The 20,336-nt window shown below is 34.0% G+C and overlaps 2 protein-coding genes across 22 annotated transcripts in view; one reads left to right on the forward strand and one right to left on the reverse strand.

Moving 5' to 3' along the window:
• Positions 1 to 3,791, reverse strand: part of LOC119081957 (polypeptide N-acetylgalactosaminyltransferase 2) — a 34,975-nt gene extending 31,184 nt beyond the window's left edge. For 3 of the 7 annotated variants that reach the window (XM_037191257.1, XM_037191256.1, XM_037191253.1), the window contains exon 1: positions 3,035 to 3,791. The gene's annotated coding sequence lies outside the window, so the exon portion shown is untranslated. Of the gene's footprint in view, positions 1 to 95; positions 115 to 2,996 lie in introns of those variants that run through there. The other 4 variants (XM_037191255.1, XM_037191254.1, XM_037191252.1 and 1 more) reach the window with 2 other exon arrangements.
• A 1,720-nt stretch (positions 3,792 to 5,511) lies between these two features.
• The window catches only part of LOC119081946 (restin homolog), a 44,367-nt gene continuing 29,542 nt past the window's right edge, over positions 5,512 to 20,336 (forward strand). For 3 of the 15 annotated variants that reach the window (XM_037191229.1, XM_037191230.1, XM_037191231.1), the window contains exon 1: positions 19,743 to 19,982. Coding sequence is in view for 8 of the 15 variants with exons in the window: in XM_037191214.1 (XP_037047109.1) it covers positions 16,079 to 16,268 (190 nt within the window). In the remaining 7 variants the exon portion in view is untranslated. Of the gene's footprint in view, positions 6,132 to 16,015; positions 16,269 to 19,652; positions 19,983 to 20,336 lie in introns of those variants that run through there. The other 12 variants (XM_037191213.1, XM_037191219.1, XM_037191212.1 and 9 more) reach the window with 9 other exon arrangements.

A 20,336-nucleotide genomic window follows, 5' to 3' on the forward strand; every position in this document is an offset into this window, starting at 1 on the left:
TTTCTCCATATGAACAGAAATGCAATTTTATATTATCTTTAATTATTATTCCACCAATTTATATCATCTCATTTAATTGCATTAAGTAATCTCACACATTCCAGTTTAATGTACAATCGTCTTTTCGCCAGAGAACACAAAACACTTTTTCTACACATACTTGACATAGCCGAACGATCTCTTGAACTGAAAGTTTTATTATCATTGCAACAACATTATCGTCTGTGGATTGTATATGTATCACGAGATGCAAGATGTTCTACGATAGTTTGTGTTCGAGTAAAAAAAAAAAAAAAAATCTCTTTTAAACTTTACTTACATTGAGTTACATTCCGCAAGACATTCCGTAAATTTATATTGATGGTACGCTGTGACACACAGATTTATATTGTTCGCATACGGTATGCAACCCATGTATATTACGAATAAATATTGCGATATGCGCAAGACAATTATTTTGTGTTTTTTTTAGATAAGTAATTTGGCTTCCTATTAGAAAATGAATGTGTATATAAACCGTCGTCGCATGCCATCGTATATATATCTACTTATGATGAGTTAAGTGAGTTTTTTATTATTTCATAATGTTACTTGATGTTTGTGTATAGAGAAGAAGTCTAGTTCGATACTGGAACGACGGAAAATAGATAACCGTTGTTTACCATTTTCGTCCAGTTAGTATGCCTTCGGCTACGCCGGATTTAATATTGCTTTATATATGATATTTAAAGGATACAAATAAAATATGGAAATCAATAGAGTTATGAAATTTTTGCCACAAAATTCAATAAAAAAAAATTCCTGGAATTTAGAGATAAATTTAAGGACTTTTTCTGATACTAAACAGCGTCACTTGGGTGGGTCAGATCCCATGACTAAATTTTGTTCAAATTGTTTTTAAAAGGTTTAGAAATTCTATTTGATCATGAAAGGACCTTAAACCGTGGATTTTGTTCGCTCCACTCGATCTATTTGTCCCACACACATAAGGGTCCCACACACATAAGGGTCCCACACACCCATACATTTATTCCACACCATTTTTTGAACAAGATCCTTTATGTTTTGGGGTTTACCATGGGAAAAATTAAGGTATAAGCGTAAGGTGAAAACACTCGTTATCCAGAAAAGTTATTGTGGTAACAAACAAGTGAAATCAGTGTTACAGACTATAGAAGTGGTTTTCTGTCATAGGACCCTGACTTTCAGTCAAGGTAACTTTCAGTCAACAACACATTATGTTCTCGGCTAGGACGACAGGCTACCAGTCATCAAAACAATAAAAATTGAATCACATTAGAAGTTCTAATTTAGAACTGACATTCTGTTCATCCCTCGTTATGTAAATGACCATCTGCTAACGGAAGGAATATTTTAATTTTTCTTTTTATTTATTTTCATAAAAAACAAAGAAAACTTTCGCTTCGGCAAAATGACATAACAAACATTTATTCAAGAACATTTTGAACTCTAAACAGGAGTTTTTGTTACGAAAGATGAGAGAAGTATAGGAGAGTTTGACTACACTTTACGGGAATTCACACCATAAGTCCGCTGCAAATTCAAAATGAAACGCACACCACCCAAATCAAAGGTTGTGTTTGGTCCACTCGCTTTATTTTCATATAAGAATGCGTTGAAATTTATTTTTTAATTCAATTTCTGAAGCGCACTTATAGCATGGCGTGAATAGTCAGTTTGACGAAAAGAAGTGAAAAGAAGACGGAAAAAAGTGCGATGAAGTCCTAGGTATGAAAAAGCTCTGGTTGCCCTATGGGAGAAATAAGAGGTGAGAAAATAAAAATTTTCTCAACCGAACTTTCATCAGAAAGATCGTCAGCAAAACTTCATCTTCTCACTGTGTTTGAGGGGAGAAAATAAGGTTATTCACGCCGCACGGATGAAAAAATAGTTGGTGACCTTTAGGTTATGGTGGTCTTACACACACGGAATTTTGAAAACCGACACATTCTGTGTTTTGTGGTTTATTGATTTTTTGTGAATTTTGCATGCATTTTTATATGGAGAAATCAAAAACTCAAGTAATAGTAGATTACAGCAGAGCCTATGTAAATGAGTAATACATGTGTGCGATGTTTGCGGCGTTCACATAGACTCTTCTGAACTGTTCTTTAATGTGTAGGCATCCTGTGCGTTGTATTTACATTGTCCAAGATGAAAACTACGAAACAATTTTGCATAAAACAGCATTTCGGAATCTTTCCACTTCTAACCATTTTGAACTAAAATTTCATTTTCATTTAGTAGGCATCGGTTGTGCACGCCATTTCAACTATATTTAATTGACTTTTTTGTTGTTGTCATTCTCAGTTTTAGTGCAAAATTTTTGATTTTGTTGTTTTAAACTATACATTCAGTGTGATTTTAGTGTTTTCTTAATGTTATCGATGACAGGTGTACCAAAAAATAGTTCTGCCTGTGTAAATCATCGAAAAACCTAACATGTAAGTTTCATTTACATTCTCATCGCAGACAACGTACAGGATGCCTACACATTAAAACACAGAACCATAAAATATGTCGGTTTTCAAAATTCCGTGTGTGTAAAGCAAAATTTAAAATCCAAATCGCAATGAGTAACACGCCCAAAATAATTATCCCGGTGATAACCTTGCGGTCAAACGTAACACTTTTAGACTCCCTAAAAATCCATTTCGCTTTCATTCGGTTTACAATTGCAGACATTATGATGACAAAGGGAAATTGTAAACAAATGATAATGAGTTTCACAGTGAAACAAGAGGGGTTGAATGAATAACTGTTCCGATCATAAAATTCTGTCACCGCTGTCCGATGGGAAAATCATTGGATTTGGGACGATTTTGCGCAGTATACCTTATATACATTAGACAGATGTATATATTAATTGTGCAATAACGAAGAATATTGTTTGCGAATATCGATGCGAACAGAAAAAAATAACAAAAAAATTTTGTTTATCACTTTGATCAGTAAGGTCCATTTGCATTCGTTACCTTTTAAAACATATAATCCGTAATATTTCAACAGTTACCTCTTCACTTTTTGTTCGTTCAATTAATGCTCCAAATATATTCACGAACTGAAATAAAATCTTCACTCTTTTTACTGATGGACGAACTGAATAAAATTTTTTTTTTTTTCGTACAACAGCTCAGCAAAACAATATACTTTCACTGCCATTTAACGGCATTAAGTGTATTTTTAGTTGGCACACATAACAGACACTAATTGCACACACATTAGACAACAATGTAATAATTATGCATAAAAATATTACTTCATAATTCAGAAGAAGTTTTTTTGTTTGATTCGTATTGTAAATATATTGAAAACGACAAAGTCTAGCGGTCTGAATCAGCGAAGAAGCAAATTAATTGTTCAGAAAAAAAACCTTTTTTTTGTTCACTTTCGGGGCTTTTTTGTCTTAACTTCATTTGGTTCGTTCCAATTCGCGATAATGTACGGATAACCTAACAACCTTGCATAAATTGAGATTGTAGGTTGAGCCATCATTGGCGTTATTAGGAGAGCAATAACATTTTAGCAAATATAGACGTTGTATGCATTCGCATGAATTCAGAATACATAACAGAGTTCATTACTATCGGCTGAACCCACACCGCATTCCCATACATTTTTTTAGTGTTTTATTTTTATGCTTTTTTCACAGGATTATTACGATGAAACTTTTAAGTTTTCTTGTCATTCTATTCACTGAGTAAATTAATGAATTGTTTTCGGTAATCATGAACTTATGGGAACGGTGGTGGGTTTACTGTATTACACTGAAACATGATGTACGCATGAGTCAAATTAACAATCGATACACAATCAGCTGTTCCATGTTTTTATCAATCTGGTTTCAACAGAAACAGGCTGAAAAAGAAGAAAGAAGAAGAAGGTTTCAAAGATGTGTGTGTGTGGGTGTGTGACTTATATATAAAATGATTTTACCGGCTGTGATTGAACCCCATCCGATCCATCACTATCCGCTACTCCGGTTCAAATGTAACGGTATTCTATTTGTATGTGGAATTTAAACTGTGCCTTATTTAAACTAAATCAAGCACAGCCGTATTTGTAGATTTATCTAAATCACTGTCCAGACCAGTTATTATAGACAGTCAGGGTATCGATGAAAAAAGCGAGATCAACACCTCTAGGTATTTTTAGAAGTTTCGATAGTTTTTACCTACAATCTTCACCTATCTATCGGCATATAGATCATCCTTATACGGTACGGTACTTTCAGACGTAACCTCACTTTTTTTTAACGTGGATGGCATTTCAAGCGGCCTTGAAGTTGACGACAAGCATATCAGCAGTTTTAAAATCGAATCTATTACTTCATTTAATATAAATATTTTCCTACTATTTTCTGTTACTTTCCAATAATAAGAAAAGTCGATGTAGCTCAGTCTTTCAGTTACGTTTCTTCATTTGCCAAATATTTCTCAATGGAGGACGCCAGCTTTTCTGCCAATAACGATCATTTCAAACACTAACAGTAAAGCTGGCATCCTCTAATAGCTAATTTTCACTGATCAATTTCATCAATCAGTTACGTCAATTTGATTTTATCACAGATTCGATTACTATGTGATAAAATATTTTTAAGAGATTGATAAATCTTTTACTTCATTTTTAGGAACATGTTTTCTGCTATACAAGATCGCATTAGTCAGACTTGATTAATAGCACGTTTGCTACGAGACTGTGAATAATTATCACTCCGATCGCTTCGCATTCTAACTAAATTGGGTCATTGGGTTCTCTCGGATAAAATTGGTGCTTAATTCTTAATTAATTGATTTTTATACGATGCACTCAGAGTCTACCTCTCACCTCTGTCATTGGGCTCTCACGGTTAGAGCTCGTTCAGAAACTCTTCGTTAAGTTTCTCTGGTGAGGATTTTGAAACTTCTTTCATATAAAATATGTCAAAATCTTCACTTTGGGTCACGAATTTTTAGTTCCTGAACAAGTTCTTAAAATTGGCGCTTAATTCTTGATTAACCGTGGGTGCCAACTTTTCTTTCAATTTACATGTCCACTAATCTAAGATCTAAAGACTGCAGTACAACAGTACAAAATACTCTCAACAAAGACTCATAATCTACTAACATATGCTCGTATTATACTTAGAACTACACAATATGCGATATGATGCCATTCATCTACTAACTTTGAAACTACTTTTGGCACACAAAATACATTTACTGAGCACATGGATTCGACACTAAAATTTCTTGAGATCTTCCTCTTTAATGCCTATCAAAGCAGAAACTTCTTGATTTTTTTTTTCTCACATCTAACTCTTTGGATTTTAAACCAAATTATTTTTGAATTTGAATTTTTCGCATCCTCATCTTTTTCAAAGTGTCCACATCGTTTCACACAGATGGCGCTTCATTAGCCGTATGGAATGTGTGTTCAGTTCAATGGCTCAAACAGATGATGTGTGCTTTGTTGACATATTTGCATTCCATAACCAAACTTTTCGATTTTCGTTCTATTTTCTGTCAAATCAAAAACATTTGCAAATATCAATAGGAATATCTGTTATTGATGTGTTTTTTTGAATAATTTTGCCGTTAAAATGTTAACATTTTTGATAATTTAGTTCGGTAATCAATTGTTGAAAAGACCCTTGCTTTTATTTGGCTATTTTCGAGCCTATGTGTCCAGCTAGCTTGTTTCAGCTGAATATTAAATTGTGTATGGTGATCTGTTCGTAAAAAATAATATTTCTTTTTTTTTTTGCAAATATTTTCAACGCTACACTGGCAAAAGTCCAGAAATATCGGAAGTTAAATTAGGCGCGCGCTATAAGTGTTCGATTTGAACTCATTAACAAGTGTTCGGTGTGCGCATGATAAAAATTTGATTAAAAGCAAAAGTTGCGTCGTGTTATATGTTACATCACATCTATTATATTGTTGATGTCATGAGCATAAATATTTGCGAGCACAGTTATTTACATGTTCTGACGGATAAGCCAATCAGAAGAGTTTCATTGATGTGATTTTACTTAAATCTCTGTTTTATGTGAGCAGCCAATTCCATCAGCTGCACGTTATTTTGTAGATTAGTAAACAATTGTTTTTTTTGGGAATTATATTTTGGAGGTAAGTTGACCGAAACATATAAACTACTAATACTCAAAACGAATGCATTATGAATGCACTCATAATATAAGATCATTGTTTAGCAACTTAAGATTCGAATTGAAGCTTTCCCAACAGAGTAAGGTAAACGAGGTAGTAGCTGACCGGCTAAGCAATTTTTCAACTTTGGTCATCAGTATCTCCAGATGGTTTCGATGAAGCTAAGTTTTTCCTTCGTCAGAATTTAATTTGATCTGTTCCCATTCCGTAGAATATCAGAAATATTGACAATTAATTAATTTTTATTGTAAAAAACTAATTTCACTGAAGCACTGTTTTTGATGCAGTAGCTGACCACTAAAAAACGGATGTTTTTATACCTGACCAGTCTTGTTGCAGGAGTTGACCGCTACAAAATTAAGACATTTTTCGCAATAATTTCGCATTATTCGACACATTTTCACTCTTAATTCACTGATATTAACCAATTTCAATGATAAAAACTCATAAAAACACAAAATATCAACGAATTTTAGTCACATCATTTTGTACACAACAATGCACATGGAAGGTGAATTTGTCACATGAAGAAAAATGTACGGAATTTGGTGCGGTCAACTACACAAACATGGCATATTTTTGATGCAATGTTTTGACCACCATGTAATTAATCAAATATTAACTTTTAGACGCTATTTATGTTAATAATATTACTTGTCGAACTATTTACTACCTAAAAACACCAAAACTTTGTCCATTAATAATTCTTTTGTCAATAAAAACATTAAATTAGACCACACCGATCTTTCGATTTTCTTATGAAATGTGCAACTTTGTACTGAGATGGTGCACTGGTTTCATTTTATGGTTTTATCAAATAAGTAAACATAATAATCGCATTATTTTCAAGAAAAAATTAATCTTTAGGCTCTAAAGATTAATTATAACGTTAATTTGCGTATTTTCATTTGTAATTATTTTCCGAAACTGATAAATAATGTAGCTGGTCAGGTACACCTGCACGGTCAGCTATACCCTCGCTTACCTTACAGACGAAAATCTTATGTGCTGCTTTCGCCAATATCTGTTCTACATTGCAATAATTCTAATCATACATGAATGCAACGCTACAGTTGCCCTATGTGCTTCTAATGTAAAGTAGTTTTTTTTTTAGTTTAATGAAAGAACATAGATCTGAGATGAGGTTGACCGGGTTGGCCTTTGAATTTTATTGATAAAAAAAAGTCTCTAATGCTTAGCTGAGGTCATCAATGTGTTATATTTGATTGCAATGATGTCAGTTAATATGATCTTATTGTGCGATAACTGAGAATTTAGGGCAAAGTTTCGTTCCAAGTGATTGCTTGATTTAACCAATGCTAAATCAATGTTCCAAGTGCTCTGATTTAACATAACGTTTCCGTAAATATATTTTGACCATAAACCAGTACGAGCAACGATAGGGTTTGTAGTAAATGTTCAGAAAGTTGTTTTGTTGGCGCCTCTACGTACATTCAAAAGTATTTTCGATCACTACAGGTACTCAATTATATTACGACTATAGGTTTCTTCCAAGGCCGTTCAAAATGTCAATCGTCATCCACAGAGAAGCCAACACAACCTCACTTTGAAGTTTTAACGAATAAATTTGTTTAAGTTGCGGTTATGTTTGCCTCTGTGGATGACGGTCGGTTGTTTTCGGCCTGTCAAAATTCGTTTTTACCGTACGATGGAAGAAACATATGGGATTGTAGGATACATTACTTTTACATCCTACACACTTCCCACATTCAATTGAACCAACGAATTCAATTTCATTTTTGATTTTGTCAATTGGCACCATTGACATACAAGTGGTTAGTTCTCATTATCTGCTTGTGGTGGCACCACATACATTGCGTGTCCAAGCAGTTAAAGAAGCACTAGGTAGCGTCAATTAAAAGTAACAGTTTAGATCACATCTGATTTGATCGCAAAGGCAGTAAGCAATTTAGAAGGTTTTTTTTGTGCACTATATGTATTTTACATGCTACATGCGTCGAAAACGGTACTTTTCATGTTTCACGCACTAATTTCGACTTCCAAAGCATGCAAAAACCACTCGGTATAAAAAGATGAAATGTCTCGTTTTCGCGTGTTTTCGGCTACGCCTCGGATCAACAAAATTCACACGAAAACCATACTTTTCATCTTTTTATCCCAAGTCATGTAAAATACTAATGCTTTTCTGATCTTTCAAACATGAGAAGGAAATTCGTGTGAAATAGGAGAAATGTAAAACCCTAATGAAATACATGTAGAATGAATGGAACGAATTACATGAAGAAAACCAACAAAACCGTTAAAAACGTGTGTTGATTGTTGAGTTTAAATTGGAAAAAATAGCAAAATTCTAATCATTGTGCAACAAAATGACGATCGGCTGTACCTCTACCAGAGCCTAATATTTGGGAATTAATTCTCTAAATTCCCAAAATTCCCAAAAAACAACAACAAATATTTCAAAACATATTTAAAATATATATTCAGTAAATACATCTTGCAGTATATCGCCAAAACTGCAGGTGATAGTGATAGGGGAACAAGCGGTCTCCGATTTTAAGGAGTGATAGCTCGTTAGATTGGTCTTTCAATTCTAGAGAATCGTATCTTTAATTTTTTTCGAATATTTTTTTCAATTTTTGGTTAAAGCGTTCAAAGTTGAAAGCATGTAAGAGGGTCCCGAAAACCTTTTCTCGGCAATAACTCAAGAATAATTATTTTAACTTATTGTAATGTTGTACTGATGTCAGCTTTGGAGAGGCCTACATAAATGGAAAAATAACTAAAAATTGCTCACCCCTGGCTGGTGCGAGTACATCCACGAGAATTATACCCTTCAGAGCCAAGTATTTAGGAAATAATTATCAAAAGTTCCCTAAAATTACAAAAAATTGTTGCCTACATTTCGGGGCAAAATTATTATTATTGTGATGATAATTTTGGACTAGGATTCTTTTTAGAAAACGTACGACCATCGTTTGGTGTTAAAATGTGTTAGCTTTCAACAAAAATATAAATGTTTGCGGTGATGCAACCTACCTCCGAGAAAACTCAAAATATGTGTCAATTTTCGTGACTCGGACTGAGAGACATTTAAATTTTTACTAAAAGCTAGCACATTTTAACACCAAACGATGGTCGTTCGTTTTATAAAAAGAATCCTAGTCCAAAAGTATCATTAAAATAATTATAGCTTTGTCCCAAAATGTAGGCAGCAATTTAGCCATGTGTAGATTCTTTTAATCCGTCAGGAAAATCAAAAATTTTTATTAATTTTTTTGATTCATTCGATTCGTTGACTTATTTTAAGACAAAAGTTGTTCAACGTTATATGGAAAAACGCATTTTTAGGTGGCTAAAAGTGAAATCAAAACTCACAACATTTTCTGTTTTAAAAAACGCCGAAACACTGTGCCAACAAAATGTATCGACTTTTTTTTAGTACGGCTATGGTATCGCTTTATATTCATGACATTTCAATTTGTATTTGTATACGTGTATTGGTGTTAGCAACTTACTGCCTGCTGACAGTCTGCTGACAGTTTCCTAGACAGCATTAACAAAAATGTCGTTTCGTTTGGTTCGAGAGTGAGAAATAATTTAGAAATGAATTTATAAAAAAATTCGTTCGTTTTAAATTGTTTCTAATGATGCGAATATTTTTTTTTTGGTTGTAGAACCAAAATAAATTATAAAAAAAATTTCATTTTCCCGACGGATTATAAAACTGCGAAAAAAAGAAATTTTGGAATTTTTTGGGAATTTTTGGGAATTAATTCCCAAAATTCCCTTAATTCTCTAAAATTCCCTAAATTCCCTAAAATTCCCAAAAATTCCCTATATTCCCAAAAATTCCCAAAAACGATTCCCAAATATTAGGCTCTGCTCCACCGTTTTTGATATCCGCCTTCTTGGTACATGACATATGCAAGATTCGAGGGGTAACCGACTGGCCAAAATGGTGGCAAATCAATTTCTAATTCCTTTCAATTCTGTTTAATTATCTCAATTACTCAACTCACTCGTCTAATTGCCGGATTCGCTCTATTTCCTTTCAATTCCATTCAATTCCGTTCAATTTCTTTCAATTCCTTTTCAATTTCCTTTCAATTACGTTCAATTCCTGTCAATTTCTTTCAATTCCCTTTAATTGCTCTTACTTCCTTTTATTTCTATAATTACCGGATTAACACCACTACTTGCCGGATTCGCCCTGCAATTCCTATAATTCCAATAAAATCCTTCAATTCCACGAATTTTCGAAATAATTGCTCGATATTTTCAAATAGATACAAATTTAAAGTATAAAAAAAAAAAAAAATTAAAGTCAAATTTAAACCCTTAAGCATTTTGGAAAAAGAATCGTCAGACTATATCAAACTAAAATTTGGAACAACTATGTTGTCCTACATTTGTGACTCATTTTGTTAGAATCTTTACTTTTTACTCATACTTTTTAGAAGAGATTTTTCAATTTCAATTTAGATTAAACCGTAATTGACTGCAGTTTTGTTTAAAATGATTTCACATCGCAAATCATTGTTTATTTTAGATAAATAGTATTTATATTATACGAAGACAGGAAATGACGAAAAACTTTTGTGCATTCGACAACTGAAATACGACATATTTTGCCATGAATCCGTAATTCCGTAATTTGAGCCCAAGGCATGAAAAAAAACTTCATTTCTTTACGATTTATGGTGCGGGAAAGGAATTACATGAATTTTTCCATGATTCTTCGATTGATTAAATTTAATATGGTGAATGTGAAGTGTGTATATTTTCAAGTAAATTGATGTGTTTTGTCTATTTCAGTTGTCCGATGCACAAAACGTTGTTCATACCTCGACAGGAAACGGATTTGTTCAGCACACGTCAGCAAAATCCAAAGTATTCAATTTTTTGTTTCGTTAAGGTGATCGACATCGTAATATTTTAGGCTTTTGAAAAGTTGATGGAATAGATGATATTGTCGGTGATGGATTTTTTTGTAAATTTGGTTTGAAACTGGAGCATTTCGCAACGGCATTGCCACAGCCTAACATTCCCCCGACGAATATTCACTTGTTTGTTGCGGCTCAAACTCTCCCGTATCTGACTCACAAGAATCCTCTGAAGAAGAATCCTTCAGTGTGCATTTTTTGAACATAAAAGAACGTTGGACTTGTTCTAAAATGGAACTGATCAACACTGTACACTGTTATTTATTGCGTGGGAGCTTTTAAAATTTAAACAAAAAGGAAATAATGTGGTTTTGCATTCGCTGGTACTTCTTTCCGATAATCACACTTATCAGCATTTACTCTCATTTACTTTCAATTCCTTACAATTCCACATATTTCCAGTCAATTCTGGTCGATTCCGGTCAATTCCTGTCAATTCCGGTCAATTCCATCAATTACAATTATTTACCAGATACTCCGGCAATTCCTTTGAGGGTGTGCAGTCAATTACCCGAGTCGGTTACCCCGAGGCAAGATTATTTTCATAACATTTTCATTGTTCATTTGTCAACAGATTGCGAAGTGACATTTCAGTTATTTTTAAGCTTTTCGTGATATCGCAAAAACTGCAGGTTATTTCATTATCTTTGGGAACACGGGTTCTCCAATTCAAATGAGTGATAGATCGTTGGATTCATCTTTGAATTCTAGAGAAGTCACATCTTTAATTTTTTCGATTAATTTTGTTTGTTTTCGGTGCAAAGCGGTCAAAAGAGGGTCCCGTGAACAGTTTTTCAGCAATAACTCAAGAAATCATTGTTATTGGTTATGCTGTACTAATGTCGGTCATGGGAAGACGTACTACAGGTGGAGTGTATGCACTGGTTGGTGCAAGTATACATCCACAAAAGTTATGACAAAACACTTTTTTGGACCTAATAACGTTTTAACGTTTTATTTCTTTTTATTGGCAAGCGAAAAAAAGACTGCTCAGTAGGGTGTAGCGGTTTTTACAAAATGTCTTAGTTCTTTTAAGGCTCAGCCGGAAATCCACTCAGCTGGTCCATCTGATCATTTTATGGAAGAAAAAAAAATTCAAACTTCAATTTTGTGCTGCCGCCAGATCGATTTTCGAAAATTTCGTCGTTTTCGGTCCACCTCACATATATCGATTTTTTACGGTGGGCTCAATGTACATAAAAAGTTGAGTCAACATGGTAATCTAATCTCCAGGCTTCACAGATTATTATTTTATAAAAATGATCTAGTCTAAAAAATATTTTTTGAGTTCATGACTGATTGTCAAAGTTCCCCGATGGTGATTTTGAGACTTTAATCTCGCCACAAAATTTGATGAAAATGTGCAAATATGTAAATTAAACTTTAAATATGCTAAATGGACCGCGGTGAGTCAAATACAACATCTGATTTGATTTGGGACACCTAAATTTGATATTTACCTAACAAAAAGTTGTGTTTTCGGTACATGGAATATTGGTGGCGAAAGTCGAATTACCTTAAATATGGCATATGTTATGTACCAAGAAGGCGGATATCAAAAACGGTGGAGGTACAGCCGATCGTCATTTTGTTGCACAACATCTTATGATTAGAATTTTGTTATTTTTTCCAATTTAAACTCAACAATCAACACATGTTTTTAACGGTTTTGTTGGTTAACGTGTATTTCATTAGGGTTAAACTTGCCAAAACTACGCAAGACAATTGGAAAAGGCCAGAAAACAAACGAATTTTATGTCAAAATCGCGTTGCTTTGTGTATCACCAGTTACACTGAAAACATACAATGATCGAATACTTTTGAACAGTAAAATATCCACTAAGAATATGACAATGTTTAAAAATCTTCCCGTTTTTAGCGTAGTTTTTCTGGGTTTCTGAGAAAGGTCTAGCCTATTATGCCGAGAGTTTTGTCTAAATAATTGTGCAAACGTAAATCAACCAGGTCAACCGTGGCTTTACAGAAGGCTTATCTATAGTTCTAATGCTACATTTACGAGAAGGACAGTATCTATCCAAATTTTGGTCTTAAACAAAAACATTTGATCAAGGCGCTAATTCTAGTGAATTGAAGATTTCTTAACTTGACTCGTTAATGTTAAGAGTGGTTAAAACGATTCATAACTTTTAAAGGTGACAAATGTCAAGTTACGAATTTTTAATTCATGAGAGGCGCCGTTCCCATAAGAACTGTCAAGTCACGAATTATTAAAGTACCTTACGTACGTATGAGAATTGAGACCCAGAGCTAATAAAACTACGTTAGAAATTTTGTTCCTTCATGTTCAATAATTCTTAGACTTTGAAGCACTAGGTTTTGACCTTCTGGGCCAATTAAAGCAACAGTTAAGGCAACATCGAATCAGAAAAGAATTTCTAATTTTGTTGGTTCTATCTACAAACGATTTAGGAGCAAAATCTGGAGGATTTCGGACTTTTCCCGATCTTCTATAATTTAGCATAGATTAGTATTTGGCAATTTCATATATTTTTAGAATATAACTCTTTGATCTAATTAAGATAATATAATGAACTTTTGACATTTTTTGTATTTAGATTAAGAATGTTATTGTAAACAAAAAATTGTTCTACACTATTGCCGAATTTTCAAGTTTTTTACTTTTAATTTATATTTCAATTACGACTACGAGCCAAATTCAACCCAAAAGCATACCTTTTTCGTGAGAGAATTAAGAAAAAATGACATGAGAAGAAAAGAGAGGCACATAGAGTCTTTTTTATGTTTGACTGATCTTTGAAAATCAGAAAACAATTAATTAAAAATATAAATGTCTATAATTTTACGATAGTGTAGAATAATTTGTTGAATAATGTTGTCTATCGAAATTATTGAAACTTCAGTCCCCCATTGTAATTGTATCTATTAAACAGCCTCGATGAAGCGGGTAACAGTGGCAGAGACAGAAATTTACGACATGAGAAAATGCGACAAAGTGGTTCTGTCGTAAAATTTGGATTTTCTTAGCGCAACATTTTTGAATTTGAATTTTTAAGAATTCGATTTTAATTGATTGAACACAAGAAACAATCAACATTTTTCTAATTAATACTCGCAACAGCCAGGGACTAACCTAAGGAACATCGTGGGTGGGAATTTTCCCACCCGCGCCTTTTGAATTCCCATCCACGAATTCAATTTTGACCACACTATAAATTTTTACAAAAACGTAAAAAGTACTTTGATTTTAACAGTCAGGAGGTCGACAGATCCGTACCACTTAAATTCCAAGTCGTTAATTGATGATTTGATTAAGAATTCCTGTGTACAAGACTGTCGACCACTCGCCGACTCTAGACAAAATGATATTAAAGTTAATATCACTTAGAAATTACAAAAATCGACAGTGGCAGCGAAACCATGTCCTCAGCATTGACAAGAAAATTAACCATCTGAACATATTGATCAAAGCTCAATTTAAATTCTTCAATAAGGAAATGTGGAACGACCGGCTTTCACAGTTGAAAAAATACTCTAACCAACTGTGGAAAATTACTAGGCTGGTTAGCAATTGCAAAAGCAGTCTTCATTCCTTAAGGATACATCAGGTGCTAGCAACTACAGACCAATTAGCCTGCCAAACTCCATCAGCAAAATCTTAGGTAATCATATCCAACAAGCTCTAAATAAGAAAAACTCTGCAGGATTGTTCACATTTGACATAGAGAAGGCCTCTGATAGTGCATGGCATAAGAGTCTAATACACAAAATGTTCCTTCGAAAGTTTCCTTTCTATCTTATTAAAATTGTTCAATCATTTCCACAAAAACGGTCTTTGTACCATATTGTCAGAAATCTAGGATATCTAGCTCATATCCTAGCAGTAGTCCCACAAGGAAGCGTGCTGAGTGCTACCCTTTATTACATATTCACTTCAGATTTGATTGTAACGTAAGTCACGTTCTTTGTGAAAAGAATTTTTTCGCAGATGATTACTGCAAATCTGTTTTGCCAAATGGCAAAATTATCAAGAAATTGCATGCCATTGGTAAGATCTCAAATTATTCTGCAAAATAGGAAATCAAATTAAATGACAACAAAACAAACGCGGGCTTTTTCACCAGAAGAAGGGCTCAGAAGTGGAAGGAAAATGTGTTTCAAATCTCCCTAGGAAAAATTCGACTTTTTTTAATCATTGTTTTTGGCGCCTCTAAGTAAGAATTAGGAAGTCATTTTTGCGCCTTTTCGTCGAAATCCCACCCACGGGAAAATCCTTACGTTAGTCCCTGGCAACAGCTCAAACCTAGCCTGAAACGAGAAAGTCTAATTGAAATCAGGTTGGGTTTAGGTTTTTAATCGATTGATCACAGGAACTGAAACAGCGAAAATCTCATCACATAAACAGATTCAGAAAAAGTCTCAGGCCTAGAATCTAGACCGTTTAGAGCACAGGAAATGAATCAGGTCGTGTGAGTGCTATCCTAGGTACATATCTCAATGTAACAGTTTCTTTGGATCTATTCACATAAAAACAATTTTAATGTTTATGAAAGCGAGAACATTAGCCACGGGTTTTTACGTTTTTGAAAACATTGAACACCGATTTTAATATCTATGAGCACACTGTACACGGATGGTACATTGCTAACCAATTATTAATAATAAAATCATAATTTTGCACACTTTTTCACACAAAAAACGAAAAATCATCAAAATCAACCACATCAAAACAAGAAATCTGATTTATAATTTTCTCAACTGTCACTTTTTCGTTGTACCACTTTGTCGCAATATGACGCAACGACAAAACGACTCTGCCACTGTTACCCGCTTCATCGAGGCTGTTTAGTATCTATAAGAATCTTAAAAGTGGATTCCACCAAACGCGTGTGTTGACCTAACTTTCATAATTAATTTTTTGATTGTGAAAACTTACAGCAGGTGAATTTCTGAATAATCAATAGAAATCAGAATAAAAAGTGTTAAATAGTTGAAACGAAAATGAGTGACATACCATCGGTAGATCTATCTGAAACCGAATCGGTTAAAAGTGATACAAAATCAACGAAATCGACTGCGTCGATAGCCAAACCATCTAGTATAAAACCACCATCAACAACCACAAGAATCGGTAGACCATGCTGTGCTGGACACTTACCGAAGCCGGGAATACCACCGATGGAGCCGAAACGTAAGTCAGATTTTTTTCTTATTTACAGTTTTCAGATTTAAATTGCGATTACTTGCACACTGTTCTTCCCATTTTTCTTTCTAACTCCAATGTTGCACAAACTAATTGATATTGTAAGACTCTGTGGTACGGTTATGTAGATACAATGTTCTAATATCATAGTCTTTGTACGCTTGGTATACGTCGTATTCATTTCACTAAATCGTGTGGTGTCAAGAGAAGGACTATAGCAGCTTTAAAACTAATTTAAAAGTTAATTAACCAACAACTCAGACCTCTCAGCATTTACTTAAAACACGATTCGTCATGTCTCTATTTTTCCTAATTTTTTGAATCAAAAGACTAATAGATCAATATGCTGTAGAGCGAACTCTTCCTTGGTGTTCACTACCACGCTCTAATAACATACAAACTTCCAGCCCGAATCGAAATGATCTCAAAATGTTGGAAGTTACTATGAGGCAGGCGTCTGACGAAGTTTTTTATTTGAGTATGTTAACCCCGTTCATCGACTGTAGTTATCCGACTCTTTTTATGCTCGCGTAAATACCGGTGAATGAGATGTCATCCTGTATTGCGACTAATAATTGCTTAGAATGCGGTCATAAAATCAAATATTATTCAACTTGCGACTAACGACGTGCGCACAGGAAATCTATTTGATGTTGTTGATAGATTGGCTGTAGCAAAGATGTATTTAATGGATGTTTGTCTATTCCGTTAAATTATAATTAAAACACCTTCCAGCGAATTCGTAGGTTTTGGTCGATTTATTTTTATTGCGACGCTCAAATACTAAGTGTACAACACCGTTCACGCAGCTAATATCAAAGCATTACACAAACGTTTTGTTTTCGAACAAAAACACCCATTTACCCATTTACATGACGATCCCATTTTGTAAATTAGGCGCCAAAATTATATTCGGAGATATTACCTGAGTTTCGTTACTGATGTGTATTACATCGACAACAACAACAGGAACAAAAAAAAACTGTCCGCTAACACTACTAGGTATGCTTCCAGTAATTAATATTCATTCATTTACTTCATCAATCATCATAAGCAAATTGGTTTCGCCTATTATTGCAACGATTTGACCTTGTTGCAAAAAAAAACTCTGTGTATTCATCTCCGCTTTCATGTTGTTTATGACAACAAAACCAAAATAGAAGTCACTTTATTTATCAAAATAACATTCTACTCATTCTCTTCGAGTTGTAGTTAATTGAAATGAACGGAAATTTTATCTGGGAAATTAATTTCGGTGAACGTAAAAAAAGAAGAAATGGAACACAATGCCAACTGCCACCTCAAACGGCAAAAGTAGTCAGTAAACCTAACATCTGAAATCTGAAAGCCAACACTTTTGTGGCAGAAAGATTCGAAGCAATGAAATCCTTTTCAACCTGAGAACCCAAAACACGAAATCCTTTTTTCTCTGTCTGTTCTGATGGTTCTGATGGACAAATCAGTACACTTCTAAATTTACTTTTACTCGAGGGGTGACGCACTCGGGATTAAATGGATTTAAATCCCATGTATTTCTTGGATTAAATGTATTAAATGGATTAAATTTGAAGGAGTGCGTGACCCCTCGCTTTTACTAATGGTGTCTGAGGTATCATATTTGGACATTTTGTTTCTAAAGGGAAGTAAAGAGCTCGGGACTTATGCCTCAATCGCTCAACCTTAAAGAATCAAATTGACTCACCTTTTAATAAAGGTTGCGTAGACATACAGGTAGTATGTACATGTACAAATGCTAGAGCGATGCTGCGAAACCCGTCGTTCTTCCCTCAGTTGTTGAACAACATATTTCTGTAACAATATAAGTTAATGTAATGGTGATCAATTTCACGGTGTGATGATGATTAATAATGTTCTTTTGCGTGTTTCGTTGTTGTTTTTGTTGTTATAACAAAATGTCACCTTCTACTTCTCAGTTAGAAGACCATTGCTTTCAGCATTCATTTTTTTCTTCTTCTTTTTATTAATGAGACACAACCGGCAAAAAAATTGTTTTGTCTTGATTATGATTTCATTTGAAGATGTCATCTAATGAAGTCTATTGGACAGTGGGTTATATACAAACGACGGAAAAGTCACAGGTTATTTAATGATCTCGTTGTGTAGATATCGTCATTCATCACTTATGTAATTAAATGTAAGCGTTGCTAGTTAGGAAGTGAGTTTAGTGTTTCCTTACAAACTGCGTTGTAATTTTGTCGGTTAAGAATTGATTGCTTATGTGTATAAGGTGTAATATAGAGTCAAAATAGAGTCAGTCTTTAAGTCGACTGATAATTTACTGTTGGTAATGTTCACTGATAGTAGCATGTTACATCGTTGATCGTTATCATCACCTCTGACGGCCTAGTACTCTGACCATTAAAGGTTGGTTCAGTATTGATTGCCCTGATTATTCGACGACCAGAGTATCGACGACTTTCTGAAGCATCAGCGAGTTTCTGAACAAATGAGGAGTAGTTGCAGTTTCTTCAAAAACTCTCTGCTTCTTCAGAAAGTCGTCGCTTCTCAAATTTTGCAAAAAGAGTATAAAGGGAGAAGAAATGACGACTTTATGAAGAAGCGGCGCCTTCCTGAAGAAACTACAACTACTCATAGTTTCTCCAGGAACTCGATGATACTTATGTCGTCGAATAATCAGGGCAATCTTTCATGTATTGTTCAGTAAATGTCCTTCAATATTAAACTAAAGACTTAAGTGATGGTTTTTGAATTCACAACATTCTTATCTTCTCTACACCAACAGTCACCCCGACCTTATCATAATTCCATTTTTTTGTTCTTCTAAAGTCTACTAAAAATTAGGACAAACCAATAAAATTCCTCTACATCAACTGGGTTAAAATTCAGCTGCGGCTAATAATACCTTAGAAATGAGAATTAAGGCGTTGGTTATTAGAGACGACTCTGAGATGCAAAAGATTAATAAAACCGTACACGGTGCGATTAAACTCAATCTAAAAATACTCTGCGCAAATTAGTCCCGTTAAGGAATGGTTTTCGGTTAAACTTTCTCTCTTTCTATGCTATCAATGAATTGTGAATTAATTTTTAGCATCAGCATTATACATTTGCGTGTTTCGTCACACTTTTATTTCGATTAGAATTTCTTTTCGACTCCAATAACAAACTGGAGGTTTTGCGAAAAATAACACGTTGTGTCTCATCAAGAATATTATTGAATAACAATCTCATTACCATCAAACCGACTATCCGGTACCATAAGTCATTCGTTATTTAAAGCTAAGCACGATGATTCTCCCATATACGTTATCATAACACAAAACTCGCGGCTGAGTTTACCATATCCCACTTTGTCTAATTTTTCATCAACAACAAAAACACAGTGTGCTCAATGAGTTTTTTATTTCACTTCGGCAACATACATACGTTCGAAAGAGGTATCGGTGGGGCTTTTCTACCAGAGATATTGCTGTTACTGTTAGTTTTATATGAGGTACGAACCTGTTAGCAAGTCTTCGTGTTTTTGATCTGAGTTAAACTATAATAAACATAAGCAAAGAAAAAAAAATCGCATAAAAAAGTGTTGATTAATATTGATCCGATTGATGAAAATATTGATTGTGGCGAAAATATTGTGATTGACGAATTGAATAAGCTGTTGACAAAACGGATTGAATATCGATTTTGTAATCTTGTTGGTTGGATTATTTTTTATTTAAGGTGAATTTTAATGTTTTATTAATCGGATTCGTATGCCTATTCAGAATATTGTTCTTTATTGGTAAATTGAGTATAAGTACCACGGTAATAACATCGCCGATCGCATGTTTCCATGCTCTTTGTGAAGTGAATAAAATTAGAATTGCATTTTGAACGTTTTCCATGCGATCGACGAACTGGTCATTTACTTTTAAATGTAGTTTCTGTGACTGAAGTCTCTAGCTCTCGGGCTCTAGAAGCTAAAAAAAAACATTTTTGTCTCTATAGTTGCGTAAGTGACTATTTTGTAACTTCGATAATTATCCAGATATCTTTCGGTTACGTACGTTGCATAATAGAATGTGCCAATTTCAC

Source organism: Bradysia coprophila, unplaced genomic scaffold, assembly GCF_014529535.1.
Source record: "Bradysia coprophila strain Holo2 unplaced genomic scaffold, BU_Bcop_v1 contig_373, whole genome shotgun sequence".
NCBI classification, from domain to species: domain Eukaryota; kingdom Metazoa; phylum Arthropoda; class Insecta; order Diptera; family Sciaridae; genus Bradysia; species Bradysia coprophila.